At 57.4% G+C, this 23,023-nt stretch overlaps 1 protein-coding gene across 1 annotated transcript; it reads right to left on the bottom strand.

The window, feature by feature from the left end:
• Positions 1-2,554: 2,554 nt before the first annotated feature.
• On the bottom strand, positions 2,555-21,389 carry NRTN (neurturin). Its single transcript, XM_063403574.1, is given in 4 exon segments — positions 2,555-7,451; positions 7,453-7,544; positions 8,861-9,137; positions 20,998-21,389. Coding segments are annotated over 3 exon segments (699 nt in total). The 5' UTR covers positions 9,111-9,137; positions 20,998-21,389; the 3' UTR covers positions 2,555-7,094.
• Positions 21,390-23,023: the final 1,634 nt, after the last annotated feature.

Below are 23,023 nucleotides of genomic sequence, written 5' to 3'. Positions count from 1 at the left end.
CCCAGGATCATCCACAGCCACCAAAAATCCTCAATTCCCTCCCCAAGATCATCCACAGCCACCAAAAATCCCCAATTCCCTCCCCAGGATCGTCCACAGCCACCAAAAATCCCCAATTTTCATCTCCAGGATCATCCACAGCCACCAAAAATCCTCAATTCCCTCCCCAGGATCATCCACAGCCACCAAAAATCCCCAATTCCCTCCCCAGGATCATCCACAGCCACCAAAAATCCTCAATTCGCTCCCAAGGATCATCCACAGCCACCAAAAATCCTCAATTCCCTCCCCAGGATCATCCACAGCCACCAAAAATCCCCAATTCCCTCCCCAGGATCATCCACAGCCACCAAAAATCCCCAATTCCCTCCCCAGGATCATCCACAGCCACTAAAAATCCCCAATTCCCTCCCCAGGATCATCCACAGCCACCAAAAATCCCCAATTCCCTCCCCAGGATCATCCACAGCCACCAAAAATCCCCGATTTTCATCTCCAGCCCTTGCCACCTTCCTTTTCCCTCTGTCTTTGTCTCAGCACAAGGGAAATGGAGATTTTTTTGGTCACTACAGTTAATTTTGAGGAGCTCCAAGTGATTTTTCTCACCGGGAAATCATTTTGGGAAGCTCCAGCACTGGGGGTTCCACATCCCATTTCCTGCCTCGTTCCTTTTTTTTTCTTTCCACTGCAAAATGACCAAATTAAATTAAACTGCTTTACTTAAAGCAACAAAAATTTACCACTTACTCTGTGGAAGTTGACAACACAAACCTCATCTCCGAGGAATCACACCCAAAACCATCCCTCATCCCAAATTCACTTTTTTTTTTCCCCTGCCACCACTGTTTTCATCCTAATTTTTTTTTTCTCTGTGTGTTTTTGGAGGAGTCAGATTTTCCAATCAACCCTCTCCCGTTGGACGATTAAACTTTAATTTGTCTGGTTTTTAATATTTATTTATTTCGTTCTGAAGGGGTTGGAAGGGGGATTTGGGTTTCCCTTGGTTTCTCTGGAGGGATTTCTGGGGAAATCTCACAGGGGGAGATTTATGGCTCTCCAAAGATTCTTCCTAAAATATTTACAAAGTGGGAATGTTTGACTGGGCCGTGGCTGTCAGGCCTCTGGGTGGCATGAGGGGGGAATATAAACAGACCTTTTTTTCCATTCCCAAAAAAATCCTATAAACCTTTTATCATTTTTTTTTCCCTCTTTCCCCTCCCATTGTTCTCGTTTTTTTTGGTGCCAGGTTTGAACCTATTTTGGAGTGAAAATCCAAATAAATTCTGTTTATCTGGGGTTAAAGGACAGAGATTTTTCCTTTTCCCTTTCTCTTCCCCTTCCCATTTCAAGTGATTTCCTCAGAATTTTCACATTTTTGAGCCAACCCAGTTGGAAGCTCCTTTCCCAGAAGGGTCAAAGCTGAATATTTCTGGGTCTTTCCCCCAAAAAACCCAAATTCCCTTTTTTCCTAGGCCATCCCCACTCCCATCACTCAACCATCGTGACAGAGCAGAAATAAAATAATAAAAAAATCCTAAAATCGTTCTCCTCATCCCCACTTCACCCCTAGCACGGAACAGATCACACCTGAGCTCAGCTTTGCTTTAAAAAAAATAATATCAAACAGCATTTTATTTTATTTTATTTCATTTTCTCTCCTTTTATTTAATCCCTCCCTCCCCCCTCCCCAAGGTTCAGGATAAATGGTACAAATGTAATAAATGTAAACCGCGCTTGGCACCGTCAGGGACAATAAATAACATAAAAAAAAGGGAGCGGGCGCGGGAGGCGTTTGGGAGGCGGCGCTTCGGGGGCTGAATAAATAACATAATTTATTCCAATAAATAGCAAATATCCAAAATACAGATGCACTGCATCCACTTCTGCAGCCGGGCACGGGCCCGGAGATTCCGGAGGGGAATTGGGATCACCCGGGGGGTGCTGGGGCAGGAATCCCCTTCCCCTTTTCTACCTTTTTTTATTAAATTTTCCCTCTTTTTTCTCCTTTTTTTCCTCTTCCCCTTTGGTCTTTTTCCCCCTTTTTTGTTTTTCCCTTTTCTCTTTTATTTCTTTTTTTTTTCTTTTCATTTTTTGTCCTTTCCCCTCCTTTTTTTTCCTTTCTCCTTTTTCTCTTTACCCATTTTTCCCCTCCTATTTTTCCCTTTTTCCCTTTTATTCTTTTTACCATTTTCATTTTTCCCCTTTTCATTTTATTTCCTTTTTCCTATTTTCATTTTTTCTCCTTTTCCTCCTTTTTTCCCTTTTCCCCTTTTCTCTTTACCTTCTTTTCCCTTCCCCCCCCTTTTTTCTTTTCCCCTTTTTCCTTTTTCCCCTTTTCCTTTTATTTCCTTTTTTCTTTTCATTTTTTCTCCCCTCCTTTTTTTCCCTTTTTCTCTTTACCCTCTTTTCCATCCTATTTTTTCCCTTTTATTCTTTTTCCCATTTTCTTTTTCCCCCTTTCCTTTTATTTCCTTTTTCCTCTTTTCATTTTTTCTCCTTTTTGCCTTTTTTTCCCTTTTCCCCCCTTTTCTCTTTACCTTCTTTTCCCTTCCCCCCCTTTTTTCTTTTCCCCTTTTTTCCTTTTCCCCCTTTTCCTTTTATTTCCTTTTTCCTCCTTTCATTTTTTCTCCTTTTTGCCCTTTTTTCCCTTTTCCCCCCTTTTCTCTTTACCCTCTTTTCCCTTCTTTTCATTTTATTTCCTTTTTGCTCTTCCCCGTTTTTCCTTTATTTTTCCTTTTTCTCTTTTTTCCTCTTTCCCTTTTTACCCGCTCTTCATTCCCCCATTTCAACCTTTTCATTTTCATTCCTTTTTTCCCTTCCCCCCTTTTTTTTCCTTTTCCCCCTTTTTTCTCCTTTCTCTTTTCCCCTTTTTTTTCTTACCCTCCCCCCCATTTTCCTTTCTCCCTTTATTCCATTTTCCCTTTTTTTTCTTTCTCCCCCCTCCTTTTTCCTCCTTTTTCCTCCTTTTTTCCTTTATTTCCTTTTCCCCTTTTCTCCCCCCCTCCTCTTGGGCCTCCCCTTCGAGGCCAAGCTTTGTTTCTCCCACAAGGGAAACACGTGGCAGCCCCGTTCCCAATTTCCAGCAGCCTAAAATCCCACCAAAACCCATCATTTATCGTGATAAACTGGGAAAATCCTTTTCCCCCATCATTTATCTCGATAAACTGGGAAAATCCTTTTCCCCCACCAAAACTCATCATTTATCTCGATAAACTGGGAAAATCCTTTTCCCCCACCAAAACCCATCATTTATCGTGATAGACTGGGAAAATCCTTTTCCCCCATCATTTATCGTGATAAACTGGGAAAATCCTTTTCCTCCATCATTTATCGTGATAAACTGGGAAAATCCTTTTCCTCCATCATTTATCGTGATAAACTGGGAAAATCCTTTTCCCCCATCATTTATCGTGATAAACTGGGAAAATCCTTTCCCTCCATCATTTATCTCGATAAACTGGGAAAATCCTTTCTGCCCAGCAGGGTTCTGGTTCAAACCCAGAACGTTCTCCCTGCCAGGGTTTTCAGTGGGTGGAAACGGCGACCTTGGACCCATTTCCCACCCCCCTGTGGATCCCAAATTGGGAATGAGACCCCTGGGAGGGAAATGGGATCCCGGGAGATTTGTGGGATGTGGGGATCGAGGTCCTTCCCCAAGCACAGAGTGGGGAACCCGCTGGAAATCCCAGAGCTCACCCCGGGATTTTGCGCTGTCACAACCTCCGGGATCATTTTAAACATCTCCTGTTTCCAAATCTCCTTCTCATCCAAACCTTCCTCTCCCGGCAGGAGCTGCAGCCCCAGACAAGCACAAACCCAACCCCAAAATCCCCTCAGCAGCTGTTGCACGCTGGCCATTATTAGCATTATTAATATTAATATTAATATCAATATTAATATTGATATTAACCAGCGCATGGGATGCTGAGGAAGGAGCCAGATGAGATTCTGCTGTGGCTTTGAGGAGGGAATTTTCCACTTTTCTTTTTTATTTTTTTTTTGACATTGTAGACATTCTTCTGGACAACTCCAGCTCCTATTACAGCACAGGGGGCTGGAGAAATGGAAAACATCAGGGAAACCTCAGCCTCAGATTGGAACCACATTTCCAGGACCGGGTGGCAGTGGGATGGCACTGGGAAAGCTGGAGGAGCTCCATGAGGAGCAGGAGCCCTGAAATGAGGACATGGAAGCAGAATTCATCCTTTTGGCCACTCCACGATGCCCCAGCTCACTCCTTTGGGGTTTTTTGTGGCTGCAAATCCCCAAAAAACCCCGGCAGGAGCAGCAGATGGGGAACATCCCCTCCACACGGGCCGGAGCGCCACTGCCAGCAGGGGGAAATTAAAAAGAAAAAAAAAAAAAGCAAAAAATGATGGATTGGAGCTGTTCCTGCTGGTTGTTTTAACACAGCATTGCACTGAGTTGGGTTTTCCTCCCGGTTTTGGGGGGCTCCAAGCTGGGTTTGCACTGGGAATGGGGGGTTTGGCAGCTGGGAGATGTCCCCACCCTGCTGCTCCTCTGTCCCTTCATCTTCCTGCTGCTCCCTGGCAAGAGGAGGCTCCCTTGGGCCGGGTGCTCACCATCGAGACACCCTAAACCCCTGGATTCTGCCAAAAAATGTCCCAAAACAGGGTACAAACACTCCGACCTGTCCCCGTGAGCAGAGGCAGCTCCTGCTCCAGCTCCTCTCTGTGACACCGGGCCCTGCTCTGCTTCCACCTGCCCTGCCCTCCCTGCTCTGCTCCCGCCTCTTTTTTATTTCACTGCAACAAAACTGATTTCAGTTTCATAGCAGCGAGACCTGGAAAGCACCCAAGCCCTCGAGAGGACAGTTATTATTATTATTATTAGCATTATTATTATTATTATTATTAGATTTGGGCGCTTTTTTCTTCCTTAAACTCGAGTCAGCCACTTATCCCTTGTGAGCCCAGCACTGCTCCCGCTGCCCGTCTGCCGTTCCCGTCCTCCAGCTGATTATTTTGGGCCACTTTTCCCATTTCCAGCCAATTCCAGGGCTGCACGCTCACACCTTGGTTGGGGAGCTGCACCTGCAGCGTGGAGTTTATCCACTCTCGGTTTCACGCCGCTGCCTCCTGCCTTTCCCAAAATCCAGGGAAAACTCCTCGTTACAGAGCCCAGGCTGCCTTCCCGGGCTGCCAGCCCCGCTGAGGGATGGTGTTTATATTCCTGCGCTACAGCCCGGCTCCGCTCAGCCGAGAGCTGCGTTTGGATAAAAAGGAAGGGGAAAAATAAAAAAATCCCAGCTTGGCCTTGTGTGGAAGTCGGGAATGAGGCTGGTCTGACGCTGTCCCCCATCCCAAGGGATTCTGCTCCCCCAAATCCTGCAGCGCCATCCCTGCGCTGGGATCACCACCAGAGCCCTCCTCCTCCTCCTCCTCCTCCTCCTCGGGATGAAGGCACAGGGAATTTTCCTCCCTGTTTTGAGCAGAGAGGAGCCAGCACGCCGGGGGGTGGCACATGGAGCGTTTTCCCTCGCGCTGGTGAATGCCCAGGACGTGACACCAATATTCTCCTTCTGTTTATGATTTGCCTTTTCTGGGAAGGGAGCCAAGGGGAGAAAACCCATCAATCCCAAAGCGAGCCTGCCCAGGGAACGCGAAACTCGGCGGGCTCATTTATCTCCCCGCAGAGTAAACAGCAGTGACACGGCTGTAAATGCGAGCGCAGCCAAAGCCGGGGCTCAGAGCCCTCTCCCGCAGGATTCCAGCCCTGCCAGGGGATGGGAGACACCCCCGGGTGGATTTTGGGAGGACCAGGGGACAGGAAACACCCCCGGGTGGATTTTGGGAGGACCAGGGGACAGGAGACACCCCCGGGTGGATTTTAGGAGGACCAGGGGACAGGAAACACCCCCGGGGAGATTTTGGATCCCCAAACCAGGGATGCTCCCGCCCACGCTGCCGTGGCTCTGCTGGTGGCCCTGGGCAGGCTCTGTCACCTCCCTGGTGGTGGCCGGGCTCTGGCCCAGCTGCCCGTGGCGGGGGCACGGGAGGTTAATCCAGTTATTTCAGATTATCCCGAGTTTTAAGAGGAACAGCCCCAGGGTTGAGGAATGGGATGGTGGCAAAAGGGGAATGAGGCAGAAGGGGTCAGAGCCACGCACACAAAACGCTGTCGGTGTTTCTGTGTCCCCAAACGCCGGGTCTGGGGCGGCTGAACCTCCCCCAGCAGTGCGGGGTGGACAAAAACCCAAAGCTACGAGGGAGAAGGACTCGGCTCCCACCCCGGGGCAGCACAGGGCACCTGACGCACCCCGAACCTGTAATGCACCCCAAAACACGCCCTGAGTGTGCAGCACACCCCAAAACACACCCTGAGTGTGCAGCACACCCCAAAACACATCCTGAGTGTGCAGCACACCCCAAAATATGCGCCAGGTGTGCAGCACACCCCAAAACACATCCTGGGTGTGCAGCACACCCCATCCACTGCTCTCAACACCCCCCGCATGTGCCACACCCTGACACAGAACCCCTGGCACGTGCGGGTCCCCCCACGCCGCAGACGTCTGCGCTGCACCACCCCCTGCGTGGCCCGTGACACGTGTGTGACACGCGTGTGTGACACACAGGGGAGCCTGTGCTGGCCGAGGGGCTGGGCACGGCCACTGTCACCTCAGCAGGGACTGCCGGGCCACCCGCAGAGGGGACAACTCCAGCAGCCGCCACTGCTCCAACATCCGCCAGGACAGAGGGGACAACGGCCTCCAGCAGCTGCCACCACTCTGACCTCCACCAGGGCAGGGGGGACAACGGCCTCCAGCAGCCACCACTGCTCCAACATCCGCCAGGACAGAGGGGACAACGGCTTCCAGCAGCCACCACTGCTCCAACATCCGCCAGGACAGCCGCCACGTCTCTGGTCCTGCGTGACGGCGGCACCGAGGGACGCGCCGGTGGCACCGAGGGACGCGCCGGTGGCACCGAGGGACGCACCGACGGCACCGAGGGACGCGCCGGTGGCACCGAGGGACGCGCCGGTGGCACCGAGGGACGCACCGACGGCCCAGTCTCTCCTCCTGGGGCCTCTCCGGCCTCCATCGCGGCCCCTGCGCCCGGCTGTCCCCGTCACACGCAGCCGCACTCCTTGGCCGACAGCTCGTTGACGGTGTAGTAGCGGTTGTAGGCGTCCAGGAAGGACACGTCGTCGTCGTAGGCCAGCGGCCTGCAGCACGGCCGCGCCCGCACCTTCTCCTTGCGGATCTTCCTGCGGCTCCTCATGCTCTTGAGGGAGAGGTCGTAGCTGCGCGCGGCCGCCTCGCAGGTGCCGCTGCAGTAGCGGAACAGGACGGTCTCGTCAGACTCGTAGCCCAGGCCCAGCTCGCTGACGCTGACCTCCAGCTGCCGCAGCTCGCAGGGTTTGTGGCGGGCGCGGGCGCGCTTGCGGCGGCCGCCGGCGCGGGGGAACAGCGGCAGCTCGCGCCCCGCCCGACGCCATGGCCCGGCGGTAGCGCTCCACCAGCGCCGACAGCAGCTGGCGCAGCTCGCCCTCCGTGTAGCTCTCCAGCAGGGCGCTGTCTGCAAAGAGGAGGGGACGGGGTCAGCGGGTGGCATCGCCCCGGGGGTGTGGGGTGGGTGGAGGTGGCTGTGGGTGAGGGGCTTGGGGTCCTCTGGGATGGAGGTGGCTTGGGGTGGGTGGGTAAGGTCAGGATGGAGATCCCTGGGGTGGGTGGACATCCCCAGGATGGATGGAGATCCCTGGGGTGGGTGAACATCCCCCAGGATAGAGATTTCCTGGGATGAGTAACCTCAGGATGGAGATCCCTGGGGTGGGTGGACATCCCCAGGATGGAGATCCCTGGGGTGGGTGGGTAAGGTCAGGATGGAGATCCCTGGGGTGGGTGGACATCCCCAGGATGGATGGAGATCCCTGGGGTGGGTGGACATCCCCAGGATGGATGGAGATCCCTGGGGTGGATCAGCATCCCCCAGCAGGAAGGTTCCTGGAGGTGCATGACTCCCAGGATGGAGATTATTCCCAGGATTGGGTTAACGTCCACCTGCAGGGAGATCCCCCGAGATGGGAGATCCCCCACGGCTGAGGATCTCAGGACCCTCCAGGATGGAGGTGCCTTGAGGGGGATGGATGATCCCCAGAATGAAAATCCCCTGGAGTAGGTGAACACCCTCTAGGGTGGAAATTCCCTTGGGGCAGGCTGATCTGGGGAGAAGCACCAATAAATTTCATTTTTGTTCTGTTTCTCTATGGCCTGGGAGCCCCAAGGGCTGCCCCTGAGACCCCCGGGGTGGCAGCCAACACAGAAACTGTGCCCAGCACTGCTGGCAGCACCCACATCCCTCTGTCCCACCCCTCAGTCCGGGGTTATTCCGGCTCAGCTCCGCAGGAGGCACAGGAAAGAGAGAGGAAAGCGTGATTTGACAGCTTGTCATCGATTTCCAAATTTCCACCCAAAAAAAAAGCAGTTCCTCTGGTTTGGAATCAAAACAAACGAGTGGGGATTTCCAGCCCTCAGGGAGCGCCGAGGGGTGAGCGGGGGGAGCTGCTGCCGTGCCCTCCTCCTCAGCTCCTGTTTGACATTTTCCATTTGTAAAAAATAGCATGGAACTAAAAAAAAATTACCAAAAAAGAGCCATTTGGAGGAAAAAAAAAAAAAAAAAAAAGCAGTTTCTTTGCAGCAAAGGAGCTGTTTGAGTTCCTCTCTGGGAGAGCTGCTGTGTTCACCCCAAAATTTGGTGCCCAGTGCCTCTTGTTCACCCCAAGTTCGTGTTTAAACCCTCCCCAAGGGGATGTTTGGATGCAGGGGAGGGCAGGGAATGACCCCACGGGGGTTTTGGGGGGATCTGTGGGGCCGGGGGGAGCAGCAGGAGCTTACACTGGGCCAGCAGGGAGCCGTGGCCTTGCAGGGCCCGTGGGGATCTCCGCGGAGCCGCCGGCAGCGAGGAGGAGGAGGAGGAGGAAGAGGAGGAAGAAGAAGAGGAGGAGGAGGAATCCCGTGAGGAAGACGGTGAGGAAGGCAAGGGGCCGAGTTCCCGGCTTCCGCTGAACATGTCTCTACAAACTAAAATGGATAACACGGAGCTGAGGAGCATCGATGCGATGGCTGCACGCTTCCATACCTTCATCTTAGAGCAAGTCAGAACATTGAAACTCTGCAAAAAGGCAAAACAAAGATCCTTAATGTGCGCCCCCAGCGCCCCCAGCCCCGCCCTCCCACCCTCCCCGCGGCCCAGGGGATCCCCTCGGCTCCAGCTCCTCCCTCTGACACCAGCACGGTGCTGGGGTGGGAAACTGAGGCACGAGGGACGGCCCAGGGATGTGCTGGAGTGGGAGACTGGCCGTGGGAAAGGGGGCTTGGGGGTGGGGGTGGCACTGGGGACGAGGTGACAGCAGTGGGGATGAGGTGGCACCAGTTGGGACAAGGTGGCACCAATGGAGATGACAGCAATGGGAACGAGGTGACAGCAGTGGGGATGAGGTGGCACCAGTGGGGATGAGGTGGCACCAATGGAGATGAGATGACAGTGATGGGGACAAGGTGGCACCAATGGGGACGAGGCGACACCAGTGGAGATGAGGTGACACCAGTGAGGATGAAGTGACATCAACGGGGATGAGATGACAGCAATGGGGACAAGGGCGCAGCAATGGCATCAAAGTGACACCAATGGGGACAAGGTGGCAGCAACGGCATCACAGTGGCACCAATGGGGACAAGGTGACACCAATAGGGATGAAGTGACACCAATGGAGACAAGGTGACACCAGCGGGGACAAGCTGGTGGCCTCAGCCCCCTCTGTCCTGCTCCAGGGGGGAAAGGCCGGGCTGGAGCAGGGCTGACACTCGATCCCACCACCTGGGAAAGGGCCTCTGGCTTCTTGCAGGCCCATAAAATTTTAGGAGAGCGGTTCCAGCCTCGCCGCACGCCCCATAAAAAAGCAGAGGAGGATGGAGGAGGATGGAGGAGGACTGAGGATGGACAGAGGATGATGGAGGAGGAGGAGGAGGATGATGGAGGAAGATGGAGGAGGATGGAGGAGGTCTGAGGATGGACAGAGGATGATGGAGGAGGTTGGAGGATGCCGGGTGTGTTCCCATCCACGTTCACCCCCCTGACAGGACAGTGGGAATGGGGATGGGACACAGGGAATGGTTCCCACTGCCAGAGGGCAGGGCTGGATGGGATTTTGGGATGGAATTCCTGGCTGGGAGGGTGGGGAGACCCCGGAATGAATTTCCCAGAGCAGCTGTGGCTGCCCCTGGAGCCCTGGCAGTGCCCAAGGCCAGGCTGGACCGGGCTTGGAGCACCCTCGGATAATGGAAGGTGTCCCTGCCCATGGCAGGGGTGGCATTGAATATTTAAGTTCTCATTCTAGAATTCCACATTAATCAGGCACCTTCAGTCCAGATTTCACCCTGGAAATAAGAGCAGGAGCAGGGAACAGGCACTGAAAATCCCCTGGCACCCAAACCCCTCCCAGGATCGGTGCTCAGTGGTGCAGGACCACGGAAACCCCAACCTGACAAAATCGGTGGAAATTGAGGATTTGTGCAGAACCAGCACCCCCGGGGGAGGGATTGAGAGGAAAAAGAACACTTTGTTCTGCTCTCCAGGAGGACAAACATCATTTAACAGCTGATCTTGGGTGTTTTGGGAGGTGAATTCCACGGTGAACGATCTCAGTGGGATCACACCAACCCTTGGGCTGCACCTCCATCCCCCGGGGGGGCTCAGCCCCCTCTGTCCTGCTCCAGAGGGGAAAGGCCGGGCTGGAGCAGGGCTGACACTCGATCCCACCACCTGAGAAAGGGCCTCTGGCTTCTTGCAGGCCCATAAAATTTTAGGAGAGCGGTTCCAGCCTCGCCGCACGCCCCATAAAAAAGCCTCCCGTTCCGGCAGCCAGAAATCCTGGCCCCCACCCACTCGCCTGTGACCTTTCAAAAGACTCAAATCCCAGCTCCAGTGTGCAAAACAATAACAACAAAGTTATTCCAGGCTCTGCTGTTGGTTTCTTTTGCTCTAAAAAGCCCCAGGCCAGCCCCGTCCGCCCTGGCCTTGGACGCTTCCAGGGATGTCGGTGTTTCCACTTGTTTTTCCTGATAAATCAAAATCCAACAACTCCATCCCTGCAGACGTTTTTTTGCCCACAAAAATGGGAGGTTTTGGGGTTCTCTGGTGTCCCTCACTTTTCACACTCTCCCTTTTTTTTTTGTTTTTCAACCCCACTCCCAGTTTTTCCAGCAAACTCTTGGGATTTGTTTCCGATATCCACCAACTCCTTAAAGCTCCTGGAATCACGAGATGAGGGCAAAAAGTGAATTTATTATTTTTTTTCCCCCTAAATCCTCCTTGCTGAAGGTTTGAAAGAAGGAGACGCCAAAACTCCCAGCGCCGATGCTTCAGAGCAGAGGACCCAGCAGATTTTATATCCTAAGTGCGCCATAAATTTTCCGTCGATTCATGTTTCCGGGCATTGATTCATTATTTTCCAGAGCCCAGCCTCAAGAATGGATGAAGCCACGGTGTGGCCGGAGGATTTTTGGCAATGCAAAACCACTTGGAAAGACGGAGGCCTTGACGGGACATCAGAGAGAGCTTCCACCTGCCACGCTCTGTTTATTTGAGTGCCTTACATGGGAGCCGAGCTGCTTTGAAATCCCGGCTCCTCATGACTCATCCCGCAGGAATTAAACAATTTCCATGGGCAGCAGCTCCGGAGGCTGCTCCTCCAGCAGCAGCTCCGGCTCAGCGCCTGGTGCTGCTCACAGGATGGGGCTGCCTTGTCCTGGAGAGGATGGGGGTGGTGGAGAGACAGATTGTTCTGAAAACTGCCACAGATCTGACCCAAAACTTCCCCAGATTTTCCCCAAAACTCCCTCGGACCATAAGAAAAGGTCCCTCAGATTTCCCCCAAAACTTCCTCAGACTATCCTCAAAACTCCTTCAGATTTTCCCCAAAACTTCTTCAGATTTTCCCCAAAACTTCCTCAGACCATAAGAAAAGGTCCCTCAGATTTTCCCCAAAACTTCTTCAAATTTCCCCCCAAAACTTCCTCAAATTATCCTCAAAACTCCTTCAGATTTTCCCCACTGCTGTGACATTTATGTTCGGGCTGAGTTACGGCGGGTTTGGTTTACATCTCTCCAAAACAGCTGGAGAGCAAAAAACCCACCCCAACCCCCTCCAGGCTGTGGAAATAATAAGGAAAAGGCTCCCACCGAGCCTGTGGGATGTGGGTGGATGGGCCAGGGGCACCCGGGGGCGATGCTGGGGGTGGAGGAGAAGCCGTGGTTGGAGAACGGAGCCCGGGGAGTTTCCACCCAGCAGAGCAGCTCCGGCTGCTCCGGTCCATATTCCCAGTATTCCATAGAATCATGGAATCCCAGACTGGCACCCAGTGCCACCCCAGCCACGGGCAGGGACACCCTCCACACCTGCCAGACCTTCCAGACCTTCCAGACCTTCCACACCTCCACACCTTCCACACCCTCCACACCTTCCACACCTTCCACACCTTCCACACCTTCCACACCCTCCACACCTTCCACACCTTCCACACCCTCCACACCTTCCACTCTTCCACACCTTCCACACCTTCCACACCTTCCACACCCTCCACACCTTCCACACCCTCCACACCTTCCACACCTCCACACCTTCCACACCTTCCACTACCCCAGGCTCTTCCAAGTCCTGCCCAACCCGGCTGAAATTTTCCCTCGTTTTGGATCCGGCAGAGCCACAGCAGCTCAGAGGGCTGAGCGCTGGAGGAGGCACCAGGACAAGGTGGAAATTTTGGGACACTGACCCATCCAACTGCTCTGTGTCCACATCCTGGGCACCAAGGGGCATCACCTTTGGGAATGAGCAGGCACAGGACCCCCAGAGCCCCCCAGAGCCCCCCAGAGCCCCCCAGAGCCCCCCAGAGCTCCCCAGAGCCCCCCAGCACGGCCAGAGCCCACCCTGAGGAGATGCCCTGTCCCATTTTCCTGAGCTGGGCAAGGCCACGGTGCCACCAGGAATGGAGCAAACCCTGCCAGGGAGGGCTCCTGGAGCTCTTCCAGGAGGGAAAGGAGCTCAGGGGAGGGAGATCCCAATTCGTGCCAGGGCCAAGGGGCACCTCGAGCCACCCCTGCGTGCCAGGGACAGCACCCTGTGCCCGGTTTGCACCAAATCCCCCGGGATGGAAATCCTGGCACCACAGAGCAGCTCCGGTGGCCCCAACCCGGAGACCCCGAGGCCGCGACCCTCGTGTCCCCCCTCACCCCCAGGAGCTCCACCCAGGCCCGTTTTGGGGCTGGATTTGTGCACGGAACCGGGGCGGTGCTGCCGCGCCTGTCTCACCGTGCCCCGCGGGCTCCGCGCTCCCTCCATCCGCGCTGGGCTGCGGGGGAGCTGCGGCCCCGAGGGGGAGATCCATGCCCCGGGCAGCTGCGGCGGAGCCTTTGATTCCTTCCCCGGAGGTCTCGCTCCGGCTTTCATGTCATTAATTAACGGGATCCGCAGCGGGGAGGGATCCCGCTGGATGCGCAGCCGAGAGCGGGGATTTTCCCCCTGCTGGGACCAGTCTGGGACCAGCTCGATCCCAGTTCAGTCCCGGCTGGGCTCAGCTCATCCCTGCAAAGGTAAATAACGATGCTGCTTTGCCCTCCAGCCTCGGCTCCCCTCGCTTCGTCCCCCATCCCCGGAGGCTGGGAATGCAGCTGCAATATAAATCAGCAGGAAATAAAAGCGCGGCGCGATGCAGCACCGCTCCTGCAGCGTCACCCGGCCCGGCTGGGGACACCCGGGGGTGTCTGCGCGGGGCCTGGGGACACCTGGCCGAGATCTGCCCCCCCGACACCCCCCGGCTCTGAAAAACATCATCAAACCCTGCTCGTTTCGGGGATAATTATTCCCTTTCCAGCTAAAAAGCAGCCGAAGCATTGGAAAGTCACTGTGGGGTGGGCATGGGCGCTGTGGTCCCAGTTTGGGGTCCCAGTTTGGGGTCCCAGTTTGGGATCCCAGTCTGGGGTCCCAGTCTGGGGTCTCAGTTCGGGGTCTCAGTCTGGGGTGTCAGTTCGGGGTCTCAGTTTGGGGTCCCAGTTCGGGGTCCCAGTTTGAGGTCTCAGTTTGGGGTCCCTCCCAGTTTGGGGTCCCAGTTTGGGGTCCCAGTTTGAGGTCTCAGTTTGAGGTCCCTCCCAGTTTGGAGTCCCAGTTTGGGGTCCCAGTCTGGGATCCCAGTGTCCCCACTGATCCCGCCAAGGTCACCGGGTGCAGAACCCTCCCTAAGCCGATTCCATCAGGTCTCAGCAGCAGCAAGAGCCGCCCTTCACGGGAAGAGGTGACTAATTAGAGATTAATTACTGATCAAATCAAGGCCCTGCCCGGCGTCGCAGGAGAGGAGCGAGGTCACACCAAAACAGGGATTGAGGAGGAGATGTCTGCGGAAAACTCCCTGCAGACGGAGCTGAAGGGCAGAGAAAAATCAAATTATATCACTTGAAATCCCACCAAACCCGCGATGGTTTATGTGGCCACGGAGGAAATCAGGGACAGCACCAGCCAAGGACCCCCCACCCACTGTGGGCACCTTTGGGTGCTGCTGTGCCAATCCCCTGCACGCCCCACGCTGCTTTTCCAGCCTGAATTTTCCCTCTCGTGCCAAAACCCGGACTCTGAATGTCAATTATTTTTGGATCCCGAGCGACGCTCCCGCCCCCCCGGAATTAATAAACCTCCCGATGCCAAAAAGGGGCGGTTTGTCAGAGGAAACTAATTACTGTGGCTTGTTTGAACAATCCCAGTGCCTCGGGAAAGGGGGTTAAAAGCTTAAATTTTGGCAGTGAGACGGAGCCCAGGCCCCAGATGTGCTTTGCTCTGGGCCCGTTTCGACACCGCTGGTATCTGAGAGCTGTGCTGGGGGCAAAATCCCCCTTTTCCCAAGAAAGGAAAAGCCCTCGGTGGGATCAAGGAGGGAGAAATACGCCAGAGGGAGGAGGGTGCTGTCACCTCCCACAGCACGGCCTGGCCGCGTTCCCTGTCCCTGTTTTGTGGGGTTTCCACCGCTGTGGGTTCCCCAAATCCCTTGGGGGGCTCACCGTGCCTCAGTTTCCCCCTTGGAAAAACACCCTGGGAGCACCTTGAAGGACTCCAGATATAAATTCCCGATTTTTCCCAGGGTTCCGCCTCTGCCTTTTCCACATGTCTGGGGTGTGCTGAGATCCCTTCAGCTCCCACCGGAATAATTCCCATCCTCAGCCCTCGGGAAGGAGGTGCTGCCCTGAGCCAGCGTTCCTGCGGGATGCAGGGAGGAGCGGTGGGACGGGGGAGCCGCATCCCCGTGGGACGAGCACCCACCCACACCCCTCAGCAGCATCCACAGGCAGCACAGGGGATGGGAATTCCCGTGTTCCTCCCTCTCTTCTCCCCACAGATCCCGGATTTCCGTCCTTCCTTCTCTTCTCCCCACAAACCCCAGATTCGTGTCCTTCCCTCTCTTCTCACAGATCCAATATTCCCGTTCTTCCCTCTCTTCTCCCATAGGTCTCAGTTTCCTGTTTTTCCCCCTCTTCTCCCCACAGATCCTGGATTCCTGTTTTTCCCTCTCTTCTCCTCACAAATCCCAGATTCCCATCCCTTCCTCTTTTCCCTCCACAGATCCCGGATTCCCGTTCTTCCCTCTCTTCTCCCATAGGTCCCAGTTTCCCATTCTTTCCTCTCTTCTCCCCACTGGTCCCAGATTCCCATTTCCCCCTCCTCTTCCCACAAATCCCAGATTCTCATCCCTTCCTATCCTCTCCCCACAGATCCCGGATTCCCGTTTTTCCCCCTCCTCTCCCCACAGATCCCAGTTTCCCATTTTTCCCTCTCTTCTCCCCACAGATCCCGGATTCCCATTTTCCCCCTCCTCTCCCCGCAGGTCCCGCATTCCCGGCTGCACAGAAGGAGCCGCCTCTCCCCTGCTCTCACCACAGGGATTAGGGCGCTTTGCCGAGGGCACCGGGAGCGCGGCGAGCTTTGCAAATCCAATTTGCACTAAACCCTCGCCGTGGGTTTTGGCCGGAGCCCGGGCTGGGATCCCGTCAGGATTTACTGTCCCACTCCAGCGGGAAGTGCCAACACACTGAAGCACTCAGCGCTGCCGCGGGTGAGGAATTCCGCCCGGGACAGCAACAGCAGCGAGCTGGGAACGCGGATTTTGGCCAGAGGCTTCTCAAAACTGGGAGATGCTTGGGAAGGATGGGGCTGGAGGAGATGGGAAGGGCTGGAGGGTCTCCAAGGGGCAGCAGGGCCCTGAGCTCTCCCGTCACTGCAGGGAAAACCCGCTGGGATCCCTCAGGGATGAGAGGTTTTCTGCTTTTTGTGGTTTCCAAAAAAGCGAAGTTTTCCCTCTGCTCCCAGCCAGGACGCGGGGAGAGCTGTGGCCTCTGTGCCCTCCCACCCCGCTGGCCTCTCCCATGGCTCCAGCTCAGGCCCAGCTTTTGTGGGTGAAACATTGGGATCGTTCCTGCTGCTGCCATGAAAACACCGATGACAGGTGGAACGCAGCCCCCAAATCCTGCCCACACCCCTGCAGAGGAGCTGCCACCGGCAGCGAGGGGAGGGCGGGTGACACAGACAGGGACAACCTGCACCTCTGCACGCCCCTTTTCCACCTTTCCCAGACCACAGGCTGCTCGGAGCACCAAGAAATTCAGGAAAGTGCCGCTGGAAGAGGATGGCACGGCCAAAGAACTCCAGTAAAACACGGCCTGGGGCGTTTCTGTGGCACTGGCAGCCGGTCCTGCTGCAGCTCCTGTGCTGTGGTCAGCGACAGAAAATCTTGACTGTTCTTAGATTCACTGCCCAGAGCAGCCCTGGAGGTGTCCAAGGGCTTGGACCCACCCAGAGCAGTGGGAGGTGTCCCTGCCCAAGGCCCTCTCCAAACCATTCCGTGATTCCATGAGCTGCTCCTGGAGGCAGGCGGGGGCCAGACCCTGCTCTCCTCCCCACCCCTCCTCTGCCAGGGGGGTCCCACCACAAGCGACGCTTTGCCAGGGCACAGCTCAGCATTCCCAGAGGGTTCACACCACCCAAACCCTGCCTGGATCCTCACTTTTCCCTCCCTAAACTTCTCTTGGACCCCGAACAGGCGGGATTCCCCCAGTTCAGGGGGATGCTGTCGGTGCCCAGCCCGGCTCAGCGGAGCTTTGCTGCCTCCCGCGTCCTCCAGCACTGGCACCGTCCCTCCCAGACGGCTCCGAGGAGCTGCTAAGCCTCAAAAATGTGCTTTTAATTAGCCAACACCACTTAACGAAGACAGCAGCTGCCCTGGTAAATGAGAGGCAGGCCCTTCCTCCGGGGAGGACGGGATGGGTGTTCCTGGACCTTCAAGTGAAGGAGCTTTGGTTCACAGCCGAGCTTTGGGCTGGCCTTGGTGCTGCACACCTCTGGGAAGGCAGCAGAGAGGGAAAAATGCAGGAAAAACCAAAAAAGCCACTCCAGGACCTCGCTGGGAGCATTCCCTGCCTGCTCCTCCCATCACAGCTGCAGTTTGGGGAACACAACTGCTTGAATGGATTTGGGATTTTGGATGGATCCTGCAAGGATTTGGGATTTTGGTTTGCATTCCCTGCTCTGCTCCAGGGCAGCAGGAGTGGGGGCCCTGCCCTGTGCCACCATCGGCCACCAGATGCCATCAGCAAACCCCACAGCCCTGGTGGGAGTGACAAGAGCAGCAATAAGCACACCCCGGGCTCCCAGGCAGCTCCTTCAGCCAAAACCAACATCATTAAAGGCAGAAAGGCCCCCCTGGGCCTTGGGCTTGGTCAGTTCTGCATCGCTGCCATCGCCAGCAAGACCCAGACACCACAACCATGGAGAAAAGTCAATTTTCTCACTGGGAGGGACCAGGGCTGGGTTTAAAACCACCCCTAAACCAGGCCAGGGTTTAATTGAGGGAATCCCTGAAGTCTGGAGCCCCAAAAGCAGCACCCTGCTCCTGAATTAGCTCCGTTCCCAGAGCCTGGGAGGGTCCAGGATGGGATCCATCACCCTGCCCGAGCACCACAGGTCCCAGTACTGTGAAAAAAGAGCTGCTGGAACAGAGGAAAATGCAGCTCCTGCTTTGGATTATCACAGCCTGGGAGCAGTGCTAGAGGAGGGACTTCCCCTCCTGGGACATCTCCCGCTGAGGGGCCGCCGACCCCTCTGCACCGCCCTGCCTCCCTCCGGCAGCCACCAGCCCCTGGAGCCGGTTCAAAGGGAATCTCACAGATTAAATGCGGTTCCATCCGAATTAAAACACCCAGAGAGCCGGAGCTGATGTGAGCAGCATCGCCTGTGAGGGGCTGAGGCGGCCTCGGAGAGGAAACGCGTCCGGGAGAGCGAGGAGGGGGCAAAGAGATGGTTTCAGTTTAGCTCTAGAATGAGCTACAAAGTGAGTTTGGGGTTTTGTAGAGGAGAAGAGATGGGAATGGAGCTGCTGGGGGCATTTCCCTTCCCAGGGCGGTGGCAGAGGGGTGGCTTTGCCCGGGATGCTCCGTCAGAGCAGCGCTGCACCACGCCTGGCACAGCCGGGAGCGAGCTCCTCTTCCAATTCCCCGAGTTTCAGGGGGAAACTCTGCTCCAGACTGGCCAAATGCCAGAAAAATCTGAGCTGGGTGGGATTTCTCCAGTCTAACCCATTCATGGTGGTGCTGGAGTAGGTGGCTGGCCTTGACCAGGGGACTGGATCTTCCCATGGCTGCACTGCTGGGATGCCAAGTGATCCCAGTAAAACCAACCCACACCAGTAAAACAAACCCTCACCAGTAAAACAAACCCTCACCAGTAAAACAAACCCTCACCAGTAAATCCTCACCAGTAAAACAAACCCTCACCAGTAAAACAAACCCTCACCAGTAAATCCTCACCAGTAAAACAAACCTTCACCAGTAAAATAAACCTCACCAGTAAACGCTCACCAGTAAAACCAACCCACACCAGTAAACCCCACCAGTAAAACAAACCCACACCAGTAAAATAAACCCACACCAGTAAACCCTCACCAGTAAAACCAACCCACACCAGTAAACCCCACCAGTAAAACAAACCCACACCAGTAAAATAAACCCACACCAGTAAAACCCTCACCAGTCCTGTACCACCTCCCCTCCTGCTGGGAACCCACACGGGGCCTCCTCCCCTCAGCACCTCAGCCCTGCCGGGCACCAGGAGCTGCTCCCTGGGCAGCGGTGGCATCCAGAGCTGCATTTTTCTGCCAGCTCCTCGTGCCCACCCCTGTGAGGGCACGGCCCGGCTCAGCACCACAGGATGGGGAGCAGACAGGGCTCCGAGTGCCACCCTCCCCCTGTGCCACACTGGGGACAGCCAAGGTGACACCTGCCCTGGCCACACCTTTGGCCCGGCCGTGCTCAGGGCTCAGGAGAGGCACCCTGACCTCAGAAAGGGGATGCTGCAAATGTCACATCCCTCCCTGCAGCCCCCCAAAGGTGCAAATCAGCCCCAAATCGCACCCTGGAGCCCCCAAAGCCCGATGGGCTCCAGGAGGGAGGCGGCAGAGCGCGCTGTGATTCACGGCAGAGCCGTGGGAGGGCACCCAGTGCCACCGCAGCCGTGCCCAGCGCCACCCGCCCTCGGCACGGGCGCCCTGCGTGTCCCCCGGGCTGTGCCACAGCAACCCGGACCGGCTCCTTTTAGTTCCAGCCCAGCCACGAGGCCCGGGAGGTGCCGGCTCTGCCACTGCAAAGGCCGGAGGAGCCGGGCCCCGGTGCCGCATCCCGGAGCGGGAGGGGCGGCTCGGGGTTCCCGGGATGTGCCGCACCTCCTGTGCGCCTTCCCCGGGCAGCACCGGGCCGGACCGGGGCCGAGCCGCCCCTCCGGCACCCCGGGCTGCTTAAAAACTCGGGATGTAGGAAGGGGAAATCCAATCCTTCCCCCATCCGCTGGGGATGGAGGCGCAGGGCCAGCCCGGAGCGCGGCGGTGACACCGAGGACGTTCCCAGTGGGCACCGCCACAGCGCGGAGCAAACCCGAGGTGCGGCATCTGCAGCGGCCGCAGAGCGCAGGTTTGGGTCGGAACCAAAGGGGAAAACGCAAAGCTCAGAGCTCACAGCTCCTGAAATTCGGCACAGGGACGCGCCTGCCCTGCCGGGGCTCCCCGCCCTGTGCCAGGCGTGGGCTCGGCTGCTTCTGCCGCCACCACGGGAGGATGGATTCGGGATCCACAGGGATCCTGCCTTTAGATCCCGGGTCTCAGCAACATCCAGGACCCACGCGGCGCTTCCAGCAGGCAGCAGCCCCTTCTCCCGCCGGGATAAACCGTGCCCTGCACGGGATCGCAGCGAGGATGGGATTTAAACCAGTGCTGGCTACAAGCTACCATATATGTGCAATAAAGACACCCGAGGGCTGCCTTGTTTTGTTAAAGCCTTCGCAGAGAGACCGCAGCGAGAGGGGGAAATTCCCTCCCTCGGGGATGGGGGGAATTCACCCCCCGGCCCCCGCGGGGCTCTGGACACGGTCAGCGCTGCGGCGCGGCCGGAGCCGGGGGAAGGTGACGGGGCTGGAGATGCCGGCTGGAGATCCTTCCGTTCCTAAAACTAATATTTAGACAGGACCCATCTCCTCCCTGCCGCGGGCCGTCCCGCTCCGTGTTTGTGTTCCTGCGTGGCGGGACGGGCTCCAAGTATGAAGCAAAGTCCTGCGGCGGCCGCCCAGGCCGCCCCGACCCCGGCGCGGTGCGGGGTCCCCCCTCTCCCCCCATACCCGGGGGATCCGAAGGCTCCGGTTCTGCCCCATTCGGTTCTGCCCCGTTCGGTTCTGCCCCGTTCGGTTCTGCCCCGTTCGGCCGTGGCAGCATCCGACCCGCCGGGCGCGGGCGGCGGGGAATAAACAGCGGCGAAGCCCCGGGGCTAAGACCGGGCACGGCGCGGGGCTCCCGGGGCAAGGAGGCTTCACCGGGACCCCCGGGGCCGCAGGAGCGTCCCGGGCCGGGCAGGTGCCCGGGGCCGGCGCTGCCGAGCCGGGGCCGCCCGCGGCGCTTACCTGGAGGCCGGGCCGCTGCCGGTGCGCGGCGCTCAGCGGCGGCTCCGCGCCGGGGCCGGGGCACGCGTGGGGCCGGGGGTCGCCATGGGCGAGCGGCGCGGGGCTGGCGCGGCTGGAGCGCGGCGGGGGGGGGCTCGGCCACCGCCTCCTCCCGCGCCGGGGGGCGGGTTTGGAGCCGGCCGGTTCCCCCGCCCCGCCCGGTCCCGAGCCGGGCTGCGCTCCGGTGCTGCCGCCGGTGCCGCTGCCGGTGCCCGTCTCGCCTCGGTGCCTCCCGGTGCCGGTCCCGCTGCCGCCCGCGCCCCGCAGCCAGGCGAGTCCGCGGCTCCCCCGGAGGAGGCACCGGCTGCCTCTCGCAGCGGAGCCGACGGGGCCGCCCGGCCCCGCCCCGGTCCCTCCCGGTGCCGCCCCGGTCCCTCCCGGTGCCGGTCCCGCCCCGCCCGGGCTCAGCCAGACGCGCCGACGCTGCCCCGGTGCTCCCAGCTCCAAGCCCCGGTTCTGCCCGCGGCATCGCCCCTTTCCCCCGGTTCGCCACCCTGGAACCCCTCGGCGCTGCCCCCGGACCCGGTGCCCTCCGAGGGCAAGGACCGGCCCGGGCCCGGTGCTCAAATCTCCCCTGGCAGCGGCACCCAACGCCCCCGGCCATGGGCGCATCCCTTCCACGTTAATTTGGGGCATTTTTAAGCCGATTTGGGCAGGGCTGGCACAGTCACCCCGGGCTCCCATCGGGGCTTTGCTCACACGGGTTTCCCGGAGCTCGGACCACGCCTGGCACGGGACAGGCTGGATGGAGATCCATGGATCCGGGACAGGAGGAGGGTGGGTGTGTGGGAGAGTCCTCTGCAGACAAGCAGTGGCTCTGTACTTTCTGTGTGACCATGGCTGGATCCATGAAATCATCGAGTTGGTTAAGCTGGAAAAGCCCTCCCAGACCATCAGGTTCAGCCATTCCTCCTCCCGCGTCCCCAGGGGCTCCTCTGCTCATCCTTCACATCCCTCCGTGGTGCCTCCACCTCTGCCCTGGGCTGGACAACCCTTCCAGTGAAGAAATGGCCTTGAGGCCCTTCCAACCCAACCTTCCGAGTCAAACCACGCCAGGACTCCACGAGAAGCGCTGAGGAGAGGCAGGAGAGCAGGAGCTTCATGGAGCTGCTGATCCTGCAGCACCTCCCCACGTCTCCCGTGGTTCTGGCTCCTCTCCTCGCTCTCCCATCCAAGCAGAGCTTCACCCTCCTGGAAATCAGGGTCTTGCTTTGCAGTGTGAGAGCTGGAGATGCTGAAGAGACCCCCCCCCCAAAAAAGGCAAATCCGGCTTTGAGAGGGTGTGGGAACGGGAGCCAGGCTGGGCCAGAGCTGCTCGGGCACATTTCCAGAGGCTGCTCCTGGCTCAGGGATGCTCAGGATGGCTGTGGGAAACAGAGGGATCAGGGTTTAGAGAGGAGATACTCAGCGCTCCCTTCGTGACCAGCTCCTTCCTCCTCCCATCTCCCCGGTGTTTGTTTTTGCAATATTTAATACGCTGGGACTGTTTCCTTTAGCACACGGAGGGGCTGGAGGGGTTCACGGGGGGCTCTGGGATCTGGGTGACCTCGGCCCATCAGGACACCTTCCCAGGAGTGCTCCAGGGACCCTCACCCGGCTCCCCACAGCACCCAAAGACCCCCGGCCCGAGCTGCGGGGTGCTGCTGGTGGGGTGGGCAGCAGCTCTGGGCGCTGTGGCTCTTCCCTGGAGTAAGGAGGGTTCACCTGGAGGTGTCCAGCAGCACTGCAGGACCCCCTGGTGCTCCACAACCCTCGGGAGGCCGCGGCTGTCCTGCCAAAATCCTCAGTAGCTGCTAAACAAACAACTTAATGCGAAGCAGCCTCGGTGGAGAAGGAGCGAACGTGCCCAAGGAAGCGTCGGAGCCATTACGGAGCCGCAGCAAAGGCAGCACAGCCTGGTACAATTTGCATCTTTTGTTTTAATTAACGTTTTGCTAATGACGTGCGTAGCACGGCTGGGGAGAGGCAGCTTCCGTCTATCCCCTGG

Source organism: Prinia subflava, chromosome 8 (assembly GCF_021018805.1).
Source record: "Prinia subflava isolate CZ2003 ecotype Zambia chromosome 8, Cam_Psub_1.2, whole genome shotgun sequence".
Classification (NCBI taxonomy): Eukaryota; Metazoa; Chordata; class Aves; order Passeriformes; family Cisticolidae; genus Prinia; species Prinia subflava.
This window is presented reverse-complemented; position numbering and strand designations above follow the sequence as displayed.